The sequence below is a fragment of the Cherax quadricarinatus genome, chromosome 19, assembly GCF_038502225.1.
Source record: "Cherax quadricarinatus isolate ZL_2023a chromosome 19, ASM3850222v1, whole genome shotgun sequence".
Taxonomy (NCBI): domain Eukaryota; kingdom Metazoa; phylum Arthropoda; class Malacostraca; order Decapoda; family Parastacidae; genus Cherax; species Cherax quadricarinatus.
Genome location: NC_091310.1, coordinates 47,638,122 through 47,661,246, shown reverse-complemented (window position 1 = coordinate 47,661,246; position 23,125 = coordinate 47,638,122). Strand labels below are relative to the sequence as shown.

Below are 23,125 nucleotides of genomic sequence, written 5' to 3'. Positions count from 1 at the left end.
TGCGGCAAGGGCCTACATCAGGGACCTACCAGAAGACAAGGCCATAGTCAAACTTGATTTTAGAAATGCCTTTAATATGGTGAGGAGAGATGCTGTTTTGCCAGCTGTTCGGGTTCGGTTCCCCAGTCTCTTTCCCTTCATTTCAGCCGGCTACAGCAAACCCTCAATTCTTTTGTTTGGAGAACATGAAATTCAATCATCAGAGGGTGTTCAGCAGGGTGACCCACTTGCTCCACTTCTCTTCTGCTTGGCAGTAAGAGAACTAACTTCCAGCCTTCGCAGTGAGCTCAATATCTGGTACCTGGATGATGGCACTCTGGCAGGTACTGAAGAGTCCCTCGTGGGGGACCTACAACTGGTGAAAACACAGGGAGAAGGCTTGGGACTCATCCTCAATCCCTCTAAGTGTGAAATCATCACAGCGAACCAGGAAATAATCAATGCTGTTCGAAGAATCCTCCCGGAAATCTCAACTACAACTCCGTCCAACAGTACCCTCTTGGGGGCACCGCTGGGTCACCAGGCCATCGATACTGTCCTCAGGGACAAAATGAATGACCTTATGAGAATGGAGGAGAGAATAAGCAATCTTGATGCCCATGATGCTCTGTATCTCCTCACAAGGTGTCTTACTATGCCAAGACTCACTTACTTCTTGAGGTGTGCACCCTCTTTTGACAACCCAACACTTGATGAATATGATGCACACCTGAGATCAACTTTTAAGAAGGCACTGAACCTGTCACTAGAGGATGAGCAATGGGATCAGGCAACCCTCCCAGTGCGACTGGGAGGTATAGGGGTGCGTAAAGCAACGCATGTTGCTTTACCTGCTTTTCTGTCTTCGTGTTTGGCTTCCAGTGCATTAGTCAAGAAGATAGTGCCCGAACGCTTGAGAGACTTGGTAGGAGCTCAAGACCCCAGGTTTACTGAAGCAGCAATTCGGTGGGACACCCTTACAGACTCCTCCAGTAGACCAGCTCCTCCCAAACAGCACAAACAGTCCCACTGGGACAAACCGATCATGGAAAAAATCGCCAACACAATGCTCTCCAATGCTTCAGGAAAGAACAAAGCTCGTCTCCTGGCAGTGAAGGCACAACACTCAGGAGATTTCCTGTTAGCTGTTCCCAATTCCTCCCTGGGCACCCGTCTCGACCCACAGGCCATTCGGATTGGTGTTGCTCTTCGCCTAGCCGCCCCCATCCTCACCGAACATAGGTGTATTTGCGGCAGGGCGACAGCTGATCAATTCGGACTCCATGGTCTCGTGTGCCACACAGCAGAAGGGAAGTATGCCAGACATGAGGAGATCAATGACATAATAAAGAGAAGCCTCGCCACAGCCCGTTGCCCAGCTCAACGGGAACCCCAAGTACAGAGGTCTGATGGAAGTCAAAAGCGTCCTGATGGAGCCACTATGCTACCCTGGAAGGATGGAAAGCAGATTGCCTGGGACTACACCTGTGCTGCCACATTGGCAGACACCTACTTGCCATACTCTGTAGTGGAAGGGGGTGGAGCTGCCAGCCACAGGGAGACCCAGAAGATCCGAAAATATGAAGACCTTCCCCCTTGCTATAACTTCATTCCAATAGGGTCGGAGACCCTTGGAGCATGGGGCAAGTGTGCTCTAAAGTTCCTCAAAGAGCTGGGTGAAAAGCTCATCATAGAAACCAAGGACCACAGGGCGACCAGCTTCCTCTTTCAGAGACTCAGTGTTGCGATCCAGAGAGGAAATGCCTGCAGCATTCTGGGCACGCGGCCCACCGCAGGGGAGCTGGACGAAGTATTCGAGATGTAGCTCTGAGTTACCTATGTTGTTTTACTTTGTATCATATTTTTGTGAATGTTTTGTCAATGTATTTTGTCTTTAAATAAAATATATATACATAATATATATATATATATATATATATATATGTATATATATATATATATATATATATATATATATATATATATATATATATATATATATATATATATATATGTATATATATGTATATATATATATATATATGATATAGTCCTGGAATGTGGAAAACGTCGCATGTTAAAGTAGCCGCCGCATACTATGTGAAGCTGTTACGTAATAAAATAAGAAAATATGTGAAATATATGTACAGAAGATGTACAGTAACCATCACTCTGGCTACCTGTCTCTCAAGGGGGGAGGGGGTGTCTTGATGCTGGTAAAGGGCTCTTGATATGAGGAATTGGAGCTTTTCTCCCCCTCCTCGGATCTAAATGGCTCAGTGATCACTGGAACACAGCATAGAGACCCAGACTGAGAGATGTTAAGCATGTATCCTTATACTAGATGGTATAGCAGTATCAGTATTGACGAAAATTAGATGATGGTTGCTGATCTGATTCATCAAACTGTTAGTGGCAGCCGTCCGCACCTGAACGCATGCATCACAACCCGGCTGATCAGGAACTGGTTTGAAGACCAAAGAACCACAATGGAAATAAACCACAATGACTTTCTTCAGTTAGTCTGGCTTACAAACACTCACTTAATAATCCGAATAAAAACTTCTGGCCCAGGCGGTGTTATTATATAATAATGGAAGAGCTAAATCCGTAGGGGCCAGGAGCTATGAATAGGTAGTACAACGCTTAGGAAATGAGGTAATAAGGTTCCAGCTGTTTTAGTATGTCAGTTACTCCAGTGTTAATCCCCTCAAGGAAGGTTCCTTGATGTTGGTGAGGGGCTCTTGATTTAGGGAATTGGATCTGTGCTCCAGTTCCCCGAATTAAGCCTGTATGCCTTCCACATCCCCCCCCCCCAGGCGCTGTATAATCCTCCGGGTTTAGCGCTTCCCTCTTGATTATAATAATAATCCAGTGTTAATTGTATCCTGTACTTTTAGTATTTTCAGCTAACATTTCGCAATGTATTATGTGCTGGAATTAAACATAAATTATTATCATGTTTAAAGTGTTCTGCTTAGGAGTTCCAAAAATATTTTAAAGAGTTAATGTAAGCTATACAAAGAGACTCTTGTTATTGGAACATAATAAAGACCTTGCTGAGTGTCTTGTGGAACTCGCAACCTGACGGTAATTTCTATGTGAATGTGAAATTGGAGGTCTTTATCATGTGTAAATTGTGTCTACATTATCTATTTGTTATATATATATATATATATATATATATATATATATATATATATATATATATATATATATATATATATATATAATATAAATATATCTTAAGCCATTCGTGATTTTGTTCTGCTGTGGTGGTCTCGTATATTTGTATGACAGGTCTAGCTGACATCAATGACACTATACAAAGTCCCTTGTTATGCAGAGCATGTCAGGCAAATTAAGTCACTTTTGTCCCAGGATGCGACCCACACCAGTCTACTAACACCCAGGTACCCATTTTACTGCTAGGTGAACATGGACAGCAGGTGTCTTAAGGAAACCTATCCTAATGTTTCCTTAAGGTACCTACTGTCCATGTTCATCCATCAGTGTTAGTGGATGTTAGTCGACTGGTGTGCGTCGCATCCTGGGGATAACTACACATATGATGCTATGTATGATAATCTATGTAACTATTTATGTGTACCTGTACCTGAATAAAAACCACCGGTGGCCTGTGGTTAAATCAAATCAAAGTTTATTCTCTATAAGGATTACAATGGTTATTGTGTCGTTTACATGTAATAAAATACTAATTACAGAGGGGGCCACCAGAACACCTAGCAAGGCTAGGCATTTTGGGCAAACTTAGATTAATTTTTAACCCTAAATTATTACAAATTGTGGAGTAAGTGAAGCTCTCGCTTCACACACGGAGGGCTTGGGTTCAATTCCCGGCAGGTGGAAACATTTTGACGCGTTTCCTTACACTTCTTGTCCTGTTCACCTAGCAGCAAATAGGTACCTGGGTGTTAGTTGACTGGTGTGGGTCGCATCCTGGGGAACAAGATTGAAGACCCCAATGGAAATAAGTTACAGTCCTCGATGACACACTGACTTTCTTGGGTTATCCTGGGTGAAATCTTATCTGTTTTATCTACTTAGCTAGGCCTGTATACATTGTACATGTAGAAATAAATATTTATTATTACTTACATGCAAAGAGTTTAATTCCTTCCTCAGGGGTTAAAGTATTCTTAACTGGTGTTCAACAGGTTAAGGGCAGCCTTAGTGACCCTCGTGTAGTTGACAGGCTTAAAACCCCAGTGACCAACTTTGACCATTATTTCTTACAAAAATTAGTAAGTAAATTTATTTAGGCACAGGTACACGTAAGTACAGTTATACGTAGATTACCTAGAATAACCAAAAAAGTCAGACAGAGACTTATTTCCATTGGGGATTTATTTCCATTGCTTTTCTAACCCAGGGTAGGGAGGGTTAGCCCAGGATAACTGAATAAAGTCAATGAGTCGTTAAGGACTATCTGTCTTATTTCCATTATGGTCCTTTAGTCTTGTCCCCCAGGATGCAACCTACACCAGTCAACTAACACCCAAATACCTGCTTACTGCTAAGTCAGCAGAGACAGCAGGTATAAGGAAGCATGCTCAATGTTTCCACCCGTGACCAGGATTGAACCCAGACACTCACTGTGTGAACTGAGTGCACTATCAGCTGTATCTTGATGCTGGTGAAGGGTTCTTTAATCATGGATTTGTACCTATCCTCTACTTGCACTGAACCTGATTACTTCCCATTTCCTTGTATATCTCCTACAATCTTATCACTTCCTCCTGATTATTATTATAATAGTTGCTTGTTTGGAATCATATGGTATTGTAGGTTAAATATTGCTAACACACCACTGCCAGACAATTGAGTATTTACACGTGTGTGTACGAGAGACTACCTGAAGTTCCTGTTCTTAAAGATTAAAGTATTTGTATGTTAAGTATACATTTAGCTTGTTAGTTGTGTATTCAGCATATACAAATGAACCAGAAGTCATAAGACACCAAAGTAGAAAATTTTCTTTGGATTATTAACCTGATGGATTAATGAACCTAGATAACCTAGTAAAGCCAAATGGCATAACCATGCTTACCATCTCCTAAACTAGTGGCACTCATACAGTGTATAGTTTAGCATAGATTTGAAAGCAAATTATTTATTTACCTTTAAATAACGTTTTTGATAATATTTTATTCATAGTAATTATTTGAAAACTTGCAGAGTGGGCTGTGACAGACTTGCATTTGCCTGTGCTGCTTGTGCTCGGTTCTTTCCAGGTCTGCAAGACTACACATTCACATGCACTTTCCTTGGAACATTGGCTCTATGCACAAATAAGACTCAGGTATGGAGAATATACAGCATCACAGGCCATTGCAGTGATAGAGAATTTGTCAGTCAGACCTTTCAGTAGATGGTTGGGTTATCACAGGGACAGGATGGGTATGGGGTGCATAATAAACATATTAAACTAACACAGGGACAGCCTCACCCTTTTGTCAAGAAGATTGACAACCATATTTGCAATTTATTTTTCTTTTTATTCATGTCTTACAGTTAATAGCTTGGTATTTGTATTATTTTTATCTGGTAAATTTGTGACTGGTGGTTGTGTGCTGTATTTGGATAAGCATTTGCCAGAAAAGTGTTTACTGGACAGTATATTAAATATGTAATTTAATCTCCAAGTAAGACAAGGTTCCTGGTGACTAATCAACTTATATAGTGCGTATTGATGTCAGGGAGTAATGAACAAGTTCTATATACATTACTGTGTAATGGATGTAAGTTAAAAGTACCATGTATGATAGGGAATTTTGATCATATTTGAAAGGCAGAAGTATGAAGCATTTAATTATGCTTCAGACTGCTCCATCCAGTCTTGGCCTGTGAGAGTGAAAGACATAAAATGAGACAAATGTAAAGTTCAGACTATTGATGGGTAAACATGTATCATGTACTTGTAAAAATAAAGATAATTATTATTAAGGGAGAGGGGTTTGTATTATGATGGTCCAGCCAGAATTGTCTGAGTGTCACTGACAGTCTTCTTTGCCCTCGTAGCTGATAGTAAGAAACCTGCTTAATTACTGATAATGATTTGATCTATATGAAGACTGTATATAACAAGTTTCACTTGTATGAGGCTTAGTGACCTTTATTTCACAGTACTAGGCAACATATTTTGGGGTAATTCCTGTTGGGAAAAATGTTCACCTTATAAGGAAGAATATACATGGTACTGTATGTCTTTAAATTTGGCTGAAATTCTCAATTTTTAACAGCCAACCAGGCTCTTAATTGCATGAGTTGTACTGTATGCTAATTAGTAGTCTATTATTATTGAAAGCATATTATCAACTGATGGCATCAGCCATACTGTACTTGTATACCATGTACTGTACTGGTGAAACTGCCAAATACTAATAGCAGGGATGGAAGTGAGTGTACATGGTTACACAGTGTGTACCTATCTACACCCATTTTTCAGAGTTAGCTATGATTTTAATTACTCTTATGATAAAAATTGATTACTAAATTGTATTTTATGTTGTTATAATTAGTGATGTAAATGGGGAATGATGTATGCAGGTACATGGCTATGTACCTACTACTGTACTCAGTTTTGCAAATGTGTACTTACTTTTTAAAACTCATTTCCATCATGGATTTAAAGCATTATAGGCAGTGATAACAATAGAGTAGGGCCCTGCTTTACGGAGTTCCGCTAATACGGCGATTTCAAATTAGGACCAAAACTCGCTATACAGCAACCTGCCTTTCTAATACTGTGCGCACCATCCGGTTTGTTTACATTTTCCGTGAGCACATCTATTATGTCTGGAAACTTTTCAAAATTTCAAGTGTTTTAAAGTTATTGCATATTTTATATGTGCTCTGATAATAATAATTGTGTACCTGTACCTAAATATACTTACACACTGTGCTGGCGTGCAGGTACACATTAAAATCACTAAGAGTGTCCCTCTAGTCTTAATGCCATAGTAATACTAATGGTAAGTAATAATCACTCTTATTTTACATTAATATAGACATTTTCATTAATCCATCTATGATGTTTTCTTCAAAATTATGTAAGAAACACATTACATACCATATAAACATGCTATGTTTATATGCTGTGGAGGTGTGGTTGCCAGTCAGAGGGAAAACATTACGTATTACTAATAGTATGTAATAATAATCACTCTTGGGCACATTAAATGTCTTATTTTACAGTAATATAGACATTTTCATTAATCCATCTATGATATTTTCTTCAAAATTATGTAAGAAACACGTTACATAGCATATAAACATGCTATGTTTATGTGCTATGGAGGTGTGGTAGCTGGGCAGAGGGAAAACGTTACATTTTCTCTGGTCCAGCACCAGAGAAAATGTGTACGAATCTGCGTTTGGCCTTGTCGCTTCCCCCTTATCACTCTGCTTTTTTTTACAATTCTTGGCATGAATTATTCATTACTTCTACCTTCATTTGTGATAGCATCTAAAGGTAATTGTTAGAAACGATTAAATTCAGTGAACAAGGTATGTCGATGGTAATAATATGGCTCTGGGCCGCGGTGTAGGTAGCTGGTAGATGTAGCCCAGGCTGGCTACATGTACTGGCTACCTACACTGACTTCCTACACATAAATACTACTCAGCTCTCATCCAACATTAAGACTACACATTTTAAGGTAAATAATAAGTGTACTGCTGTGTATTTTATCTCTCTGGGCTGTTTTAAATATCGTATATTAAGTTTGGGATGGGAGACAGGGCTGCCTACATCTGACTTCCTACAAAAAAGTTCTACTCGCCTCTCACCCAACATTAATAAGACTACAAATATTTTAAGGTAAGTAATGAATGTATTGTGTTTTTAGTATCTAGTTCTATTACTAACTTAATATAAGTTAGTGTAAACTTGTTGTCTGGCATTTATATGCATTTACAAATAGAAAATCGTGTTCTGCTTTCCGGCGATAGCCTGGAACCTAACCTGCCGTATAAGTGGGGCCCTACTGTATGTTTGAGCATAAATAAATTTTTCATATTAGTACTGTATTTGGAAAGGAAAACACTTAGCCAGTTTTGGTAAAGGTTCATGATATTTATTTCGCTAATTCAGTTATAATTTTCCACCTTAACCCTTAAGCTGCCTGTGACGTAAATTTATGCCAGAATTCATGGGCCTCCGAAATGGTCCCAATTCAAATTCAAATTTTTATTTCTCTTATGCTGTACAAAGATAATGTAGTTTACATGTAATAAAACATTGTTAGGCACAAAAGAAAGCCACTAGCATGCAAATTCATTTCGGGCAAACTAATTCTAATGCTTACAGCCTCTTAAGAATTAGACATAAGAGAATTAAATAAAAATTTTTTTTTTTCAGTTACTTACAATTATATGCACAATAAGAAAGGTACCTAAAATGAGCAATTGTGCAATTTTTAAAAGTATGAGTCATTATGTATTTCAGTCTGATTCGATGATCTTCAGTTAAGTAGGATTTCTTAAGCATTAAACTACAATAATTATATGCACAATAAGAACGGTAGCTAATGTCCGAAAGGTACAGTTTTAAATGTTTTTATTATTTTTTTTTTATTATCACACTGGCCGATTCCCACCAAGGCAGGGTGGCCCGAAAAAGAAAAACTTTCACCATCATTCACTCCATCACTGTCTTGCCAGAAGGGTGCTTTACACTACAGTTTTAAATGTTTTTTATTTATTATCACACCGGCCGATTCCCACCAAGGCAGGGTGGCCCGAAAAAGAAAAACTTTCACCATCATTCACTCCATCACTGTCTTGCCAGAAGGGTGCTTTACACTACAGTTTTTAAACTGCAACATTAACACCCCTCCTTCAGAGTGCAGGCACTGTACTTCCCATCTCCAGGACTCAAGTCCGGCCTGCCGGTTTCCCTGAATCCCTTCATAAATGTTACTTTGCTCACACTCCAACAGCACGTCAAGTATTAAAAACCATTTGTCTCCATTCACTCCTATCAAACACGCTCACGCATGCCTGCTGGAAGTCCAAGCCCCTCGCACACAAAACCTCCTTTACCCCCTCCCTCCAACCCTTCCTAGGCCGACCCCTACCCCGCCTTCCTTCCACTACAGACTGATACACTCTTGAAGTCATTCTGTTTCGCTCCATTCTCTCTACATGTCCGAACCACCTCAACAACCCTTCCTCAGCCCTCTGGACAACAGTTTTGGTAATCCCGCACCTCCTCCTAACTTCCAAACTACGAATTCTCTGCATTATATTCACACCACACATTGCCCTCAGACATGACATCTCCACTGCCTCCAGCCTTCTCCTCGCTGCAACATTCATCACCCACGCTTCACACCCATATAAGAGCGTTGGTAAAACTATACTCTCATACATTCCCCTCTTTGCCTCCAAGGACAAAGTTCTTTGTCTCCACAGACTCCTAAGTGCACCACTCACTCTTTTTCCCTCATCAATTCTATGATTCACCTCATCTTTCATAGACCCATCCGCTGACACGTCCACTCCCAAATATCTGAATACGTTCACCTCCTCCATACTCTCTCCCTCCAATCTGATATTCAATCTTTCATCACCTAATCTTTTTGTTATCCTCATAACCTTACTCTTTCCTGTATTCACCTTTAATTTTCTTCTTTTGCACACCCTACCAAATTCATCCACCAATCTCTGCAACTTCTCTTCAGAATCTCCCAAGAGCACAGTGTCATCAGCAAAGAGCAGCTGTGACAACTCCCACTTTGTGTGTGATTCTTTATCTTTTAACTCCACGCCTCTTGCCAAGACCCTCGCATTTACTTCTCTTACAACCCCATCTATAAATATATTAAACAACCACGGTGACATCACACATCCTTGTCTAAGGCCTACTTTTACTGGGAAAAAATTTCCCTCTTTCCTACATACTCTAACTTGAGCCTCACTATCCTCGTAAAAACTCTTCACTGCTTTCAGTAACCTACCTCCTACACCATACACTTGCAACATCTGCCACATTGCCCCCCTATCCACCCTGTCATACGCCTTTTCCAAATCCATAAATGCCACAAAGACCTCTTTAGCCTTATCTAAATACTGTTCACTTATATGTTTCACTGTAAACACCTGGTCCACACACCCCCTACCTTTCCTAAAGCCTCCTTGTTCATCTGCTATCCTATTCTCCGTCTTACTCTTAATTCTTTCAATTATAACTCTACCATACACTTTACCAGGTACACTCAACAGACTTATCCCCCTATAATTTTTGCACTCTCTTTTATCCCCTTTGCCTTTATACAAAGGAACTATGCATGCTCTCTGCCAATCCCTAGGTACCTTACCCTCTTCCATACATTTATTAAATAATTGCACCAACCACTCCAAAACTATATCCCCACCTGCTTTTAACATTTCTATCTTTATCCCATCAATCCCGGCTGCCTTACCCCCTTTCATTTTACCTACTGCCTCACGAACTTCCCCCACACTCACAACTGGCTCTTCCTCACTCCTACAAGATGTTATTCCTCCTTGCCCTATACACGAAATCACAGCTTCCCTATCTTCATCAACATTTAACAATTCCTCAAAATATTCCTTCCATCTTCCCAATACCTCTAACTCTCCATTTAATAACTCTCCTCTCCTATTTTTAACTGACAAATCCATTTGTTCTCTAGGCTTTCTTAACTTGTTAATCTCACTCCAAAACTTTTTCTTATTTTCAACAAAATTTGTTGATAACATCTCACCCACTCTCTCATTTGCTCTCTTTTTACATTGCTTCACCACTCTCTTAACTTCTCTCTTTTTCTCCATATACTCTTCCCTCCTTGCATCACTTCTACTTTGTAAAAACTTCTCATATGCTAACTTTTTCTCCCTTACTACTCTCTTTACATCATCATTCCACCAATCTCTCCTCTTCCCTCCTGGACCCACTTTCCTGTAACCACAAACTTCTGCTGAACACTCTAACACTACATTTTTAAACCTACCCCATACCTCTTCGACCCCATTGCCTATGCTCTCATTAGCCCATCTATCCTCCAATAGCTGTTTATATCTTACCCTAACTGCCTCCTCTTTTAGTTTATAAACCTTCACCTCTCTCTTCCCTGATGCTTCTATTCTCCTTGTATCCCATCTACCTTTTACTCTCAGTGTAGCTACAACTAGAAAGTGATCTGATATATCTGTGGCCCCTCTATAAACATGTACATCCTGAAGTCTACTCAACAGTATTTTATCTACCAATACATAATCCAACAAACTACTGTCATTTCGCCCTACATCATATCGTGTATACTTATTTATCCTCTTTTTCTTAAAATATGTATTACCTATAACTAAACCCCTTTCTATACAAAGTTCAATCAAAGGGCTCCCATTATCATTTACACCTGGCACCCCAAACTTACCTACCACACCCTCTCTAAAAGTTTCTCCTACTTTAGCATTCAAGTCCCCTACCACAATTACTCTCTCACTTGGTTCAAAGGCTCCTATACATTCACTTAACATCTCCCAAAATCTCTCTCTCTCCTCTGCATTCCTCTCTTCTCCAGGTGCATACACGCTTATTATGACCCACTTCTCGCATCCAACCTTTACTTTAATCCACATAATTCTTGAATTTACACATTCATATTCTCTTTTCTCCTTCCATAACTGATCATTTAACATTACTGCTACCCCTTCCTTTGCTCTAACTCTCTCAGATACTCCAGATTTAATCCCATTTATTTCCCCCCACTGAAACTCTCCTACCCCCTTCAGCTTTGTTTCGCTTAGGGCCAGGACATCCAACTTCTTTTCATTCATAACATCAGCAATCATCTGTTTCTTGTCATCCGCACTACATCCACGCACATTTAAGCAACCCAGTTTTATAAAGTTTTTCTTCTTCTCTTTTTTAGTAATTGTATACAGGAGAAGGGGTTACTAGCCCATTGCTCCCGGCATTTTAGTCGCCTCATACGACACGCATGGCTTACGGAGGAAAGATTCTTTTCCACTTCCCCATGGACAATAGAAGAAATAAAAAAGAACAAGAGCTATTTAGAAAAAGGAGAAAAACCTAGATGTATGTATATATATATATGCATGTGCGTGTCTGTGAAGTGTGACCAAAGTGTAAGTAGGAGTAGCAAGATATCCCTGTTATCTAGCGTGTTTATGAGACAGAAAAAAGAAACCAGCAATCCTACCATCATGCAAAACAGTTACAGGTTTTTGTTTCACAGTCATCTGGCAGGACGGTAGTACTTCCCTGGGTGGTTGCTGTCTACCAACCTACTACCTATAGTTTTAAATGTATAATTTATTAATAAGCCCACATCAGAGAAAACAGGTCTGTGCCATAGGTATGTGCAGTATAAATAAAATTGTTTTGCAGAGGGCATTGTGGGAACCAGTAAATGACATTTACATTTGTTCATTGTTTACATTAGTTTTATTGACCATTAAATATAAGTAAAATATGATACGAAAATATACATAAAGGTGTAAAACATATGATCCATAAAAATTTAGAACAAAAAAATTGAAAAAAAATAATCTTAAAACTTCCTTCATGCAGCAAGTACTCATGTTGCCATATGTGATTATTCACCTTCAAACCTTCATATCTCAGTAAGTAAAATCATATTTCACTCGGTTTTGTTTTATTTCACTTCGGAAATTGGGGAGAATTTTTTGGAAATGTAAAATGTTTTATTTTTTCAAAATTGCTGATACTTGAGGGCATGTTTATTGTAGACCTTTCAGCAGTTTAAGGGTTAAATTGGAAAATAATTAGGGAAAATGCACAAATATTGCATTATATGTAGTACATACACTGTGCAAGAATTTTTTCATGATTTTAATGTAAACCTTATCAAGTCATTAATTGCAATTAATTGCAAGTCATTAATTGTTTTAATGCAGTGCTATGAAAATAATTATCTGAAGCTAAATAGGTAAAACACTAGAGTATACAACATCCATTGATCAAATTTTTCAGCTAGAATAGATTACTTTTTCTTTTGTTTTGCTGTCCATAAAAAAATACAAATAATAGTGCATAAACCACGACATTGGTATGATCACCAAATAAAAATTATAACATAAAAAATCTTGTTAAATTTTTTTTACTGCTTTTTATTAATTAGTAGTGTGATACATGCTTCAACATAAGAGACTTGCTTCACTTAACTAAATTTAGAGGTAAGTCAAATATTAAATACTTTTGGTATTATTTGCTTATGAATTTTTTCCACTGCCTCCAGGTGAACGGACCTTGTGGGTAGCAGCAGAGAGCAAGAGCACAGAAATTGGGTCATAGCCTTGGTATTCTCCTCCTTGGTGTCCACAACCTTGCAGTCGCAAGTCAACAGGCTACATGAGTCCATACTCGCCAAGCCTAGCTAATGCTACCTCCAACTCGCTTTCCCATTCATCATCAACTTACCATCCTACATCCCTTACCAGGACACCACCCCCTCTGCCACCAGGGTATTCTCCTACTGCTAATCACAGTCTGTACCCTTCACAAGCACAAGAAACTTCAACACACTCGCCTGACTTGCAAGCATCACAGACTCTTTCAGCCACTTCTCCTCCAGATTACCATCCTACTTGGATCCCAAGGGCTCCAACCCCACCCAGATATTCTCCTACCTCTCCCACTTATAGTACTTTTGCACCAGTAGAATACACTCCATGTCCCCCATCTCACACTCATTCTTCCCCATCTGAATCCACTCCCCCTCCCATATATCGTCCTTCTTGGATTCCAAGACGGAATCAGACGAGATTGGAATATTGCCCTCAGTCACCCATTAATAACACACTTCTCTCAAGAGAAGAATATGTGCCAATTCAGCCATCACCTGAAGCATTGGCTTATAGTCCTACGTCTCCTCCACCTTATCATCCTACAAATATTGCTAGTGTGTCTCCAGCATTAGATTCAGATTCAGATTCAGATATAGAAATCTATTCACCAAAAAATGCATCCCCACAATTTGTACTATCTTCCACCAGTAGTCTCTGCTCATCAGACTCTGAAGAATCATCCTTGACTTATACACCTCACCAGCCACATTATAGACCCACTTCACCTTTCATACAAATGTCACCAACTTATTCTCTAAATTCATCTTCCATACAAACTTATCATTCTTATGTTCCATCTGAATTATATTCCCCAGCAGGTATTGCTGATTCTCCTGTCACCAACCCCAACTTGACACCCTCTTACTCTCCAGGAAGCTCAATAGATGCTACCACATCTTTACCTTATTTTCCTACATGTGTGTCATATACACCCATTACTACAAGTAGCAATTCAAATTATGTTTCATCTGATTTTTCTTTACCTATTTCAATGTCACCATCCCAGTACTCTGTATCATCAGCATCTTATTCCCCATCATCTCCTGGTTATTCTTAGCTAATCTGCAGAGTAGCTTATTCCTTTAATCTTCCAAAATACTTTTTTTTTTTTTTAATTTTACATAACTGTGCTTAGCAGGTACAGTGTTTTCCAGCTTCAGGTCCTCCAGAATTAATCTGTTAAATATTCTTATGGCTCCAGATTGTACTTTCATTACTTATGTTATTGTTCAGAATAGAAGGAAAGTGCAGTGATTCTTTAATTAACTGTGTTTTAATAACACTGATTTTTTTATTTCTGTTATAAATATTCACAAAGGGAGCTAGACATTGTAGTCATTTTTTTTCCTATAATACAGTATCCATGAAAACTTAAGGTATAGTCTTGGTGTGTTTTCTGGTGAAGCATAATGTCTTGAAAAACTATGAAAAAGTTAAATTAATTTTCTTATTGAGGGATTCAATGTTGATGAAAACTAACTAAATATATGACTGAGCCAATGAGTCATAACATTTTAGTGTTTGAATAAGGTATATTTCAGGTCATTTTTATTACTCATATTTAAAAGTTTATTTTTCCATAATGAGTGCTTTATTTCTTGAATGAAAAGCATCATCACATTCTGTATGCTCAAGGAGGAATGTTTTATAAAATATGTTGAACTTTCCCCTGCCAATATAAGTTGTAAATCTTGCTGCCATGTAAATATATTTTTTCAATTTACAGGTTGACCATCACTAATCTGGCATCACCGGGACCTGTAGGGTGCCGGATTAGTGAGTTTTCCGGATTACAGTGGTTAGGTTAGAAGACATTTAACCCAGTGGCAATATTTACACATCAGTGATTTCGCCCTATTTTTGGCCCATTCCATTGTTCTAGTTGAATAAACTCGTAGCTATTTCGCTAATAATTCTTTTATTCTGTCGATTGAGTATAAGAAACCGCCTATTTACTCTTGAACATTCGGCAGAAATCGAAAATTTCAGCTACTTCGAGCTCAGTTTCAAGATACTTTCTGTCTTGAAACTCATCAAAATCATCTCTAATTCTGTAATATATTTTCCATTTTATGTAACGAGGCCAAAAAACTGAGAATACAACCATAAAAACTTTACGAAAATAAACTGCAAAGACGCTGTTTTACACCAGAAGCATTGTTGCAGTTTTTTCTCATGCACTGCATGCTGTAGGATTTTTTATATAGTGCACACAGACCTATTCACTCATATGTAGACCCAAATTTACTGGTCACAGCTTACCTGAGTGAGCTGAGCTCAGGCATCATACTAGGGGACCAACAGTGGCTTCAAAGCCACCTTATCCGTAATAGACAGTGTATGGTGTTTGTACTTTAAACAACGAAAAGCATTTCCTTTATTCATTGGAACCATGGCTAAGGCTAAAAGTGAGCAAGTTACAATAATAAATGGAAAACAATTGCAGCAAGTAGCACCACCAAACAGTAGCAGCAGGTTGATGCAGCGACCTCGGATATTTGAAATTAGCCAAAATTAGTGCTGGATTACTGATGGAACCGAATTAGTGATTGCTGGATTACTGATGGCCGACCTGTACCTTATTACTAACATCCACAAAGTAATTAAAAATATGATGTTTAAATGTAAATTTCTTCAGGAAATGGTTAGTACTGTTGTTTTCAAACCTGTAAAAAATTATCTAAAAGTATAGTTGATAATTAAAATATTTGAAAAAATATTTTATACATAATAGTCATTAAAATTGTATGACAGCAATATTTCATTACAGATTTATAATAGTTAATAATTGCAAAGGTAAAACTGGATGTTTACAAAATTCTAATGCCTTAAAAGTACAGTAGGACCCCGATATCTGCAGGGGTTACATTCCAAAGACCTTCCATAAATACTGAAACCACGGATAGTAGGAAACCCTTTACAGCCTCTCCTCACTTAACAACTGAATTCTGTTCCTTAGATCACGTCGATAAATGAATTCGTCTCTAAGTGAGGAGTACAATGGAGTGGGTTTGTGTCAACCATCTTATTGCTTCAATGTCACCCTTGCACCATTTATAACATTTCTGGTATATATTTAAATGTTTATACAGTAGTTTACTGTATATTGTAATAAACAGAATAGAGGAAATCAGCTCTAATATACATTATTTAGGTAAACGATTACATCACTGAGTGAGGAGAGGCTGTATATGTAAGTCCTTTACATACCTATTATAAGGTTTACTTGATAAATTATGCACAAAATGGATAATTATCACTTTTTCACTGATGGGAAGCACTTACAGCTTCTCTTAGGCTTTGAAGAACTGCCAGCTTCTGTACTTTTGCACTCTGAGGCCATTATTATGGAAAATTAAGAGGTATTTTTGGGCCAAAGTAAACCATGGATAACTGAAACTGCAGATACTGAATTAGTGGATATGGAGGTTCTACTGTATGACTTATTGCTACCCTAATGTCTTTATTATGCAAATACAGTGCATTATCTCTTATTTAAAATAATGCATAAGTGCATGCCAGAATTATTTTATGGAAAATAACAAACCCATTTAGATGCACCTCTTGGCTTTCTCTAGTACAGTGGACCCTCGACCAACGATATTAATCCGTTCCTGAGAGCTCATCGTTAATCAAAATTATCATTAGTAGAGTTAATTTTCCCCATAAGAAATAATGGAAATCAAATTAATCCGTGCAAGACACCCAAAAGTATTGAAAAAAAAAATTTTGCCACATGAAATATTAATTTTAATACACACAAACTGAAGAAGACATGTACAATTACATGACACTTACCTTTATTGAAGATCTGGTGATGATTGATGGGATGGGAGGAGGGAAGACTGGATGGTGATAGTGTTTAGAAGGAGAATCCCCTTCCATTAGGACTTGAGGTGTCAAGTCCTTTTCCGGGGTTATTTCCCTTCTTCTTTTAATGCCACTAGGACCAGGTTGAGAGTCACTGGACCTCTGTCGCACAACATATCTGTCCATAGAGGCCTGTACCTCCCGTTCCTTTATGACATTCCTAAAGTGTTTCACAACATTGTCAGTGTCACAATTAAACACTTGTTCAGGTTTCAATTCTTCACTGTATGTACTCCTTGAATTCCTGCACATATTTTTCTCTGAAGGAGGGGTGTTAATGTTGCAGTTTAAAAACTGTAGTGTAAAGCACCCTTCTGGCAAGACAGTGATGGAGTGAATGATGGTGAAAGTTTTTCTTTTTCGGGCCACCCTGCCTTGGTGGGAATTGGCCAGTGTGATAATAAAAATAAATAAAAAAAATTTTCAGCTGCTTTTTGGTCCAAACTGGCAGCCTCACCATGCCTTATCACACTATGTATGCCACTACGATTCTTAAATCTCTCAAACCAACCTTTGCTGGCCTTAAATTCACTCACATCACCACTAGTTGCAGGCATTTTTCTAATTAAATCCTCATGCAACTTCCTAGCCTTTTCACATATGATCGCTTGAGAGATGTTATTTCCTGCTATCTGTTTTTCGTTTATCGACACCAATAGCAGTCTCTCAACATCTTCTATCACTTGCGATCTCAGTTTCGAAAACATAGTTGCACCTTTGGCAAGAACAGCTTCCTTGATTGCCGTTTTCTTGGCCACAATAGTAGCGATGGTTGGTTGGGGTTTTCTGTACAACCTGGCCAGCTCGGAGACACACACTCCACTTTCATACTTAGCAATGATCTCTTTCTTCATATCCATAGTAATTCTCACCCTTTTTGCTGTAGGGTTGGCACTAGAAGCTTTCTTGGGGCCCATGGTGACTTATTTTGCAGGTGCAATCACTAAAAACGCTGTGATAATATGAAATGTTCCAATTGTATGTTTGGATGGGACCGTGGTGGCTGGCTGGCTTGTAAACACTGGCCACAAGGGGAAGTGTCTCAGACGGAATGAATCGTGTTGTTCGAGTTTTTTAGCGCTAGCCGAGGCAAAATTTTTGCGTTAAAATGTATCGCTAGTCGGATTTAACATTAGACGATGCCATCGTTGGTCGAGGGTTCACTGTATTATTAGTTGTCTTAGAGGAGGATTCCATACAGGTGCTGCATACTCAAGAATGGGTCACCCAAGTGAGTGCCTCATTTTTTTTATAATAGCCCATGCTGCTGATATTTTGTTTTTGTGCTTTAGGGAACAAAGTTGGGCTTATGGCTATTCCTAGGTCTTGTTCAGTTTATGAGTTAGTTATCCCATGACAGTACTATCTTCAGTAATTTTTTTTCGTCTCCTAGCTTTTTAATTGCGTTTATTGGTTTGATTTCCTGCAACAATTTGATTATTTATGAAGACTGTTAAGATTTTTGTCCTATTTTTTAGTATCTTCTTCCATTTATATTCTTAATGCATTGGCATTTACTGTTGACAGGGATATTATCTTTATTTTATTTTATTATCACACTGGCCGATTCCCACCAAGGCAGGGTGACCCGAAAAAGAAAAACTTTCACCATCATTCACTCCATCACTGTCTTGCCAGAAGGGTGCTTTACACTACAGTTTTTAAACTGCAACATTAACACCCCTCCTTCAGAGTGCAGGCACTGTACTTCCCATCTCCAGGACTCAAGTCCGGCCTGCCGGTTTCCCTGAACCCCTTCATAAATGTTACTTTGCTCACACTCCAACAGCACGTCAAGTATTAAAAACCATTCATCTCCATTCACTCCTATCAAACACGCTCACGCACGCCTGCTGGAAGTCCAAGCCCCTTGCACACAAAACCTCCTTTACCCCCTCCCTCCAACCTTTCCTAGGCCGACCCCTACCCCACCTTCCTTCCACTACAGACTGATACACTCTTGAAGTCATTCTGTTTCGCTCCATTCTCTCTACATGTCCGAATCACCTCAACAACCCTTCCTCAGCCCTCTGCACAACAGTTTTGGTAATCCCGCACCTCCTCCTAACTTCCAAACTACGAATAGAGGTAAATTAATCTGAATTGTGATGTCAGCACACTACTGGCAAGACAGTGATTGAATGAGTGATGGTGAATATGTTTCCTCTTCTAGATCACCCTGCCTTAAGAGATGGCTGTTGAGGTAAAACAGTTTTGTTTTCTTTTTACTTTAGCAGTTGTCTTTCACCATGGCAAGTAACACAAAGAAGAAACACTACCACTATTATGCATTCAATCACTGTTGCCAGAAGTGTTCTGACTTCACAATTCAAATTACCTTTCTTCTGCAACATCCTGCCCTTCCCACTCCCAGGACTCCAGTCTAGGTAACCAGTTTTCCTGAATCCCTTCATAAATATTACCTTGCTCACCCTCCAACAACACGTCCACTAAAAGCCACTTATCTCCGCATTTATCTAACACTCGCAAGTCCCCTACAATTCTGAGCCTCCTTTACTCCCTCCCTTCAACTGTTCATGAGACGATTTCAACCTCTCCTATTTTCCACCCCAGATTTATACATTCTCTTAATCATTGTATCCCTCTCCATCTACATGCCCAAACACCTCAGCAACTTCTGCTCAGTCCTCTGAATTGTACCCTTAGTGACCTCTCATTGCCTTTTCATTTCTATCCTCCAAATACTCTGCATGATATTCACACCACACAGTGTCATGATTAATGCAGGGTCAGCTTTCTTAAAAAGCTCCTCCATATAGTGTTTTTTTTTTTTTTTTTTTTTTGTAAATGAAATTGAAAAAGTACATCCAAAATTGAATAGCTCATAGAAAAGAATCCATAATACATTCTATTCAGTTGTGGATGAACTTCTTCAGTCACATTTACAAAAGAAACTGCACTATATATAGATAATCTTTATAGGAGTGGTTATTGCTCACTAAAAGCAATAAGGGGCTAAATACTGATTTTTTTTTTAACATCAGTTTTACAATCAAAGAGCTGTTACCTCAACTCATTTCAAAGCCAGCCCTTTCTAAGGTATACTGCCATTCCCTGGGATGCAACCTCCAACAGTTTACTTAACACCCGGGTACCTACTTAATGGTGGTTGAAGAGAGGCAGCAGTAGGTGAGGAAACATCCCCAAGGTTTCCACCCATGCTGGGGATTGAACCATGGACTGCCTCCCATATACAACTTGTTTTTTGTTTCAGCACTTCATTGTTTTACTAAGTAGCCTTCTGTAGCACCATATAAGTTATTTTTATCATTAACTTCAGATATACTGCCAATTTGATAAGACGCAAATGCAACACCTGGGTATCTTTATCGGTGAGATGTTTTACCTGCACATCAGGCTTGATCTATTTAAAGCAGAGGCATGAGGATGGAGACTTGAATAGTGGAACAAGAGGAGAGATGGAACAGTTGAAGATGGTGTCACAGGTGGGTGGGACCCACTAGTGGACCAGCAGTTGGCATTAGTTACAGAAGTCTTCTGTACCAAGAGTGTATGGTCTTGCTGTGTCAGACAAGTATCATTAAATTATGGTATGCACTACCAACAAGTTAATATCTTGTGTACAGTGCTCATTGTACTGGCAAAATGTCTTATCAGTTAAGATATCCAGGTGTTGCATATGTGTATTATTTATAAACTTGTTGATATTGATTATCATAATTTAATGATAGTTGTCTGACATGGCAGCACCATACAATCTTGGTATAGGACTAACACTTCAACTCTATTGCCAAATGCTGGCCCAACATATGGACCCCACCCACCTAAGATGCCATCTTCATCTGTTACACCTCTCCTCTGGCTATATGGTATATCCTTCCTCATGCCTCTGCTTAAGATGGATAAGGGCTAAAGGACTAAACACCTTAAAATAACCTCTCCATGTTTTCCACTGTCTCCAGAATAATAGGCACTTTTGTATTAAACAAAAAAATGCTACACAGGTGAAATGTCAGTATGTGTTGCACATACATTATTATTATTATTGAATGTCTTCTTTTTTGAATATTCGTACCACATTCGTCTCTTTCTCAGGCTGACTTTTTTTTTCAACAAGTTGGCCATCTCCCACCGAGGCAGAGTGACCCAAAAAGAAAGAAAATCCCCAAAAAGAAAATACTTTCATCATTCAACACTTTCACGTCACTCATATACAATCACTGTCTTTGCAGAGGTACTCAGATATGACAGTTTAGAAGTCCCTCCCTTTAAGTGCAGGCATTGTACTTCCCATTTCCAGGACTCGAGTCCAGCAAAATCTATAATAACCGGTTTCCCTGAATCCCTTCACTAAATATTACCCTGCTCACACTCCAACAGCTCATCAAGTCCCAAAAACCATTTGTCTCCATTTACTATCTAACACGCTCACACACGCTTACTGGAAGTCCAAGCCCCTTGCCCATTAAACCTCCTTTACCCCCTCCCTCCAACCTTTTTGAGGACGACCCCTACCCCCTCCTTCCTTCCCCTACAGATTTATATGCTCTCCAAGTCATTCTACTTTGATCCATTCTCTCTAAATGACCAAACCACCTCAACAACCCCTCTTCAGCCCACTGACTAATGCTTTTAGTAACTCCACACCTCCTCCTAATTTCCACACTCCGAATTCTCTGCATAATATTAACACCACACATTGCCCTTAGACAGGACATCTCCTTTGCCTCCAGCTGCCTCCTCGCTGCATGTTATCAGTCATTAATGATTTATTAAAGACAAAAACATCACAGTACAATAACTGGAGCAATTCACAAAGAACCTGCAATTAGAAGAGGAACATTATAACATTTTGGTCCGTCATGGATCATCGTCAAGACCCAAATGGGGTAAGAAAGGTAAAGAAGGCAGGGGAAGAAGGAAGTACATAGTAGGAATAGTAGTAGTGGCAGCGGGGGGTAGTATTGGAGGTAGAGGTAGTAGTGGTGGTGAACATAGAATTAGTAGCAGTAATGAGAAAGTAGTGGTAAAGTAATAGTGTGTGGTAGTAAAGGCAGCAGAAGTAGTAGTAGCAATGATGAAGTAGTAGTAGTAGTATTTACATTATTAGCACATCTGCCATCTCCGACCAAGGCAGGGTGGCCAAAAAAGAAAAACTCTCATCATTCGCTGCATCACTGTCTTGCCAGAGGCATGCTTATACTACAGTTATAAAACTGCAACATTAACACCCCTCCTTCAGAGTGCAGACACTGTACTTCCCATCTCCAGGACAAGTCCAGCCTGCTGGTTTCCCTGAATCCCTTCATAAATGCTACCTTGCTCACACTCCAACAGCATGTCAAGTCATAAAAACCATTTGACTCCATTCGCTCCTATCTAGCATGCTCACGCATGCTTGCTGGAAGTCCAAGCCCCTCACACACACACAACCCCTCCCTCCAACCTCTCCTAGGCCGATCCCTACCCCGCCTTCCCTCCACTACAGATTTATACACACTCAAAGTCATTCTATTTCTTTCCATCCTCTCTACATGTCTGAACCACCTCAACAACCCCTTCTCAGCCCTCTGGATAATAGTTTTGGTAATCCCGCACCTCCTCCTAATTTCTAAACTACAAATTCTCTGCATTATATTCACACCACACATTGCCCTCAGGCATGACATCTTCACTGCCTCCAGCCTTCTCCTTGTTGCAACATTCACCACCCATGTTTCACACCCATATAAGAGCATTGATATAATTATACTCTCATACATTCCCCTCTTTGCTTCCATGGACAAAGTTCTTTGTCTCCACTGACTCCTAAGTGCACCACCCACCTTCTTCCCCCTCAACAATTCTGTGATTCACCTCATCTTTCATGGACCCATCTGCTGATACATCCACTCCTAAATATCTGAACACATTC

General features: G+C 39.2%; 1 protein-coding gene across 1 annotated transcript; it reads left to right on the top strand.

The window, feature by feature from the left end:
- Positions 1-2,655: 2,655 nt before the first annotated feature.
- LOC128688384 (DNA-directed RNA polymerase II subunit RPB1) lies at positions 2,656-14,684 on the top strand. The gene is made up of 3 exons (XM_053776224.2): positions 2,656-3,069; positions 5,179-5,302; positions 13,251-14,684. The coding sequence occupies exon 3, from the start codon at positions 13,364-13,366 to the stop codon at positions 14,414-14,416; it is 1,053 nt and encodes a 350-aa protein (XP_053632199.2). The 5' UTR covers positions 2,656-3,069; positions 5,179-5,302; positions 13,251-13,363; the 3' UTR covers positions 14,417-14,684.
- Positions 14,685-23,125: the final 8,441 nt, after the last annotated feature.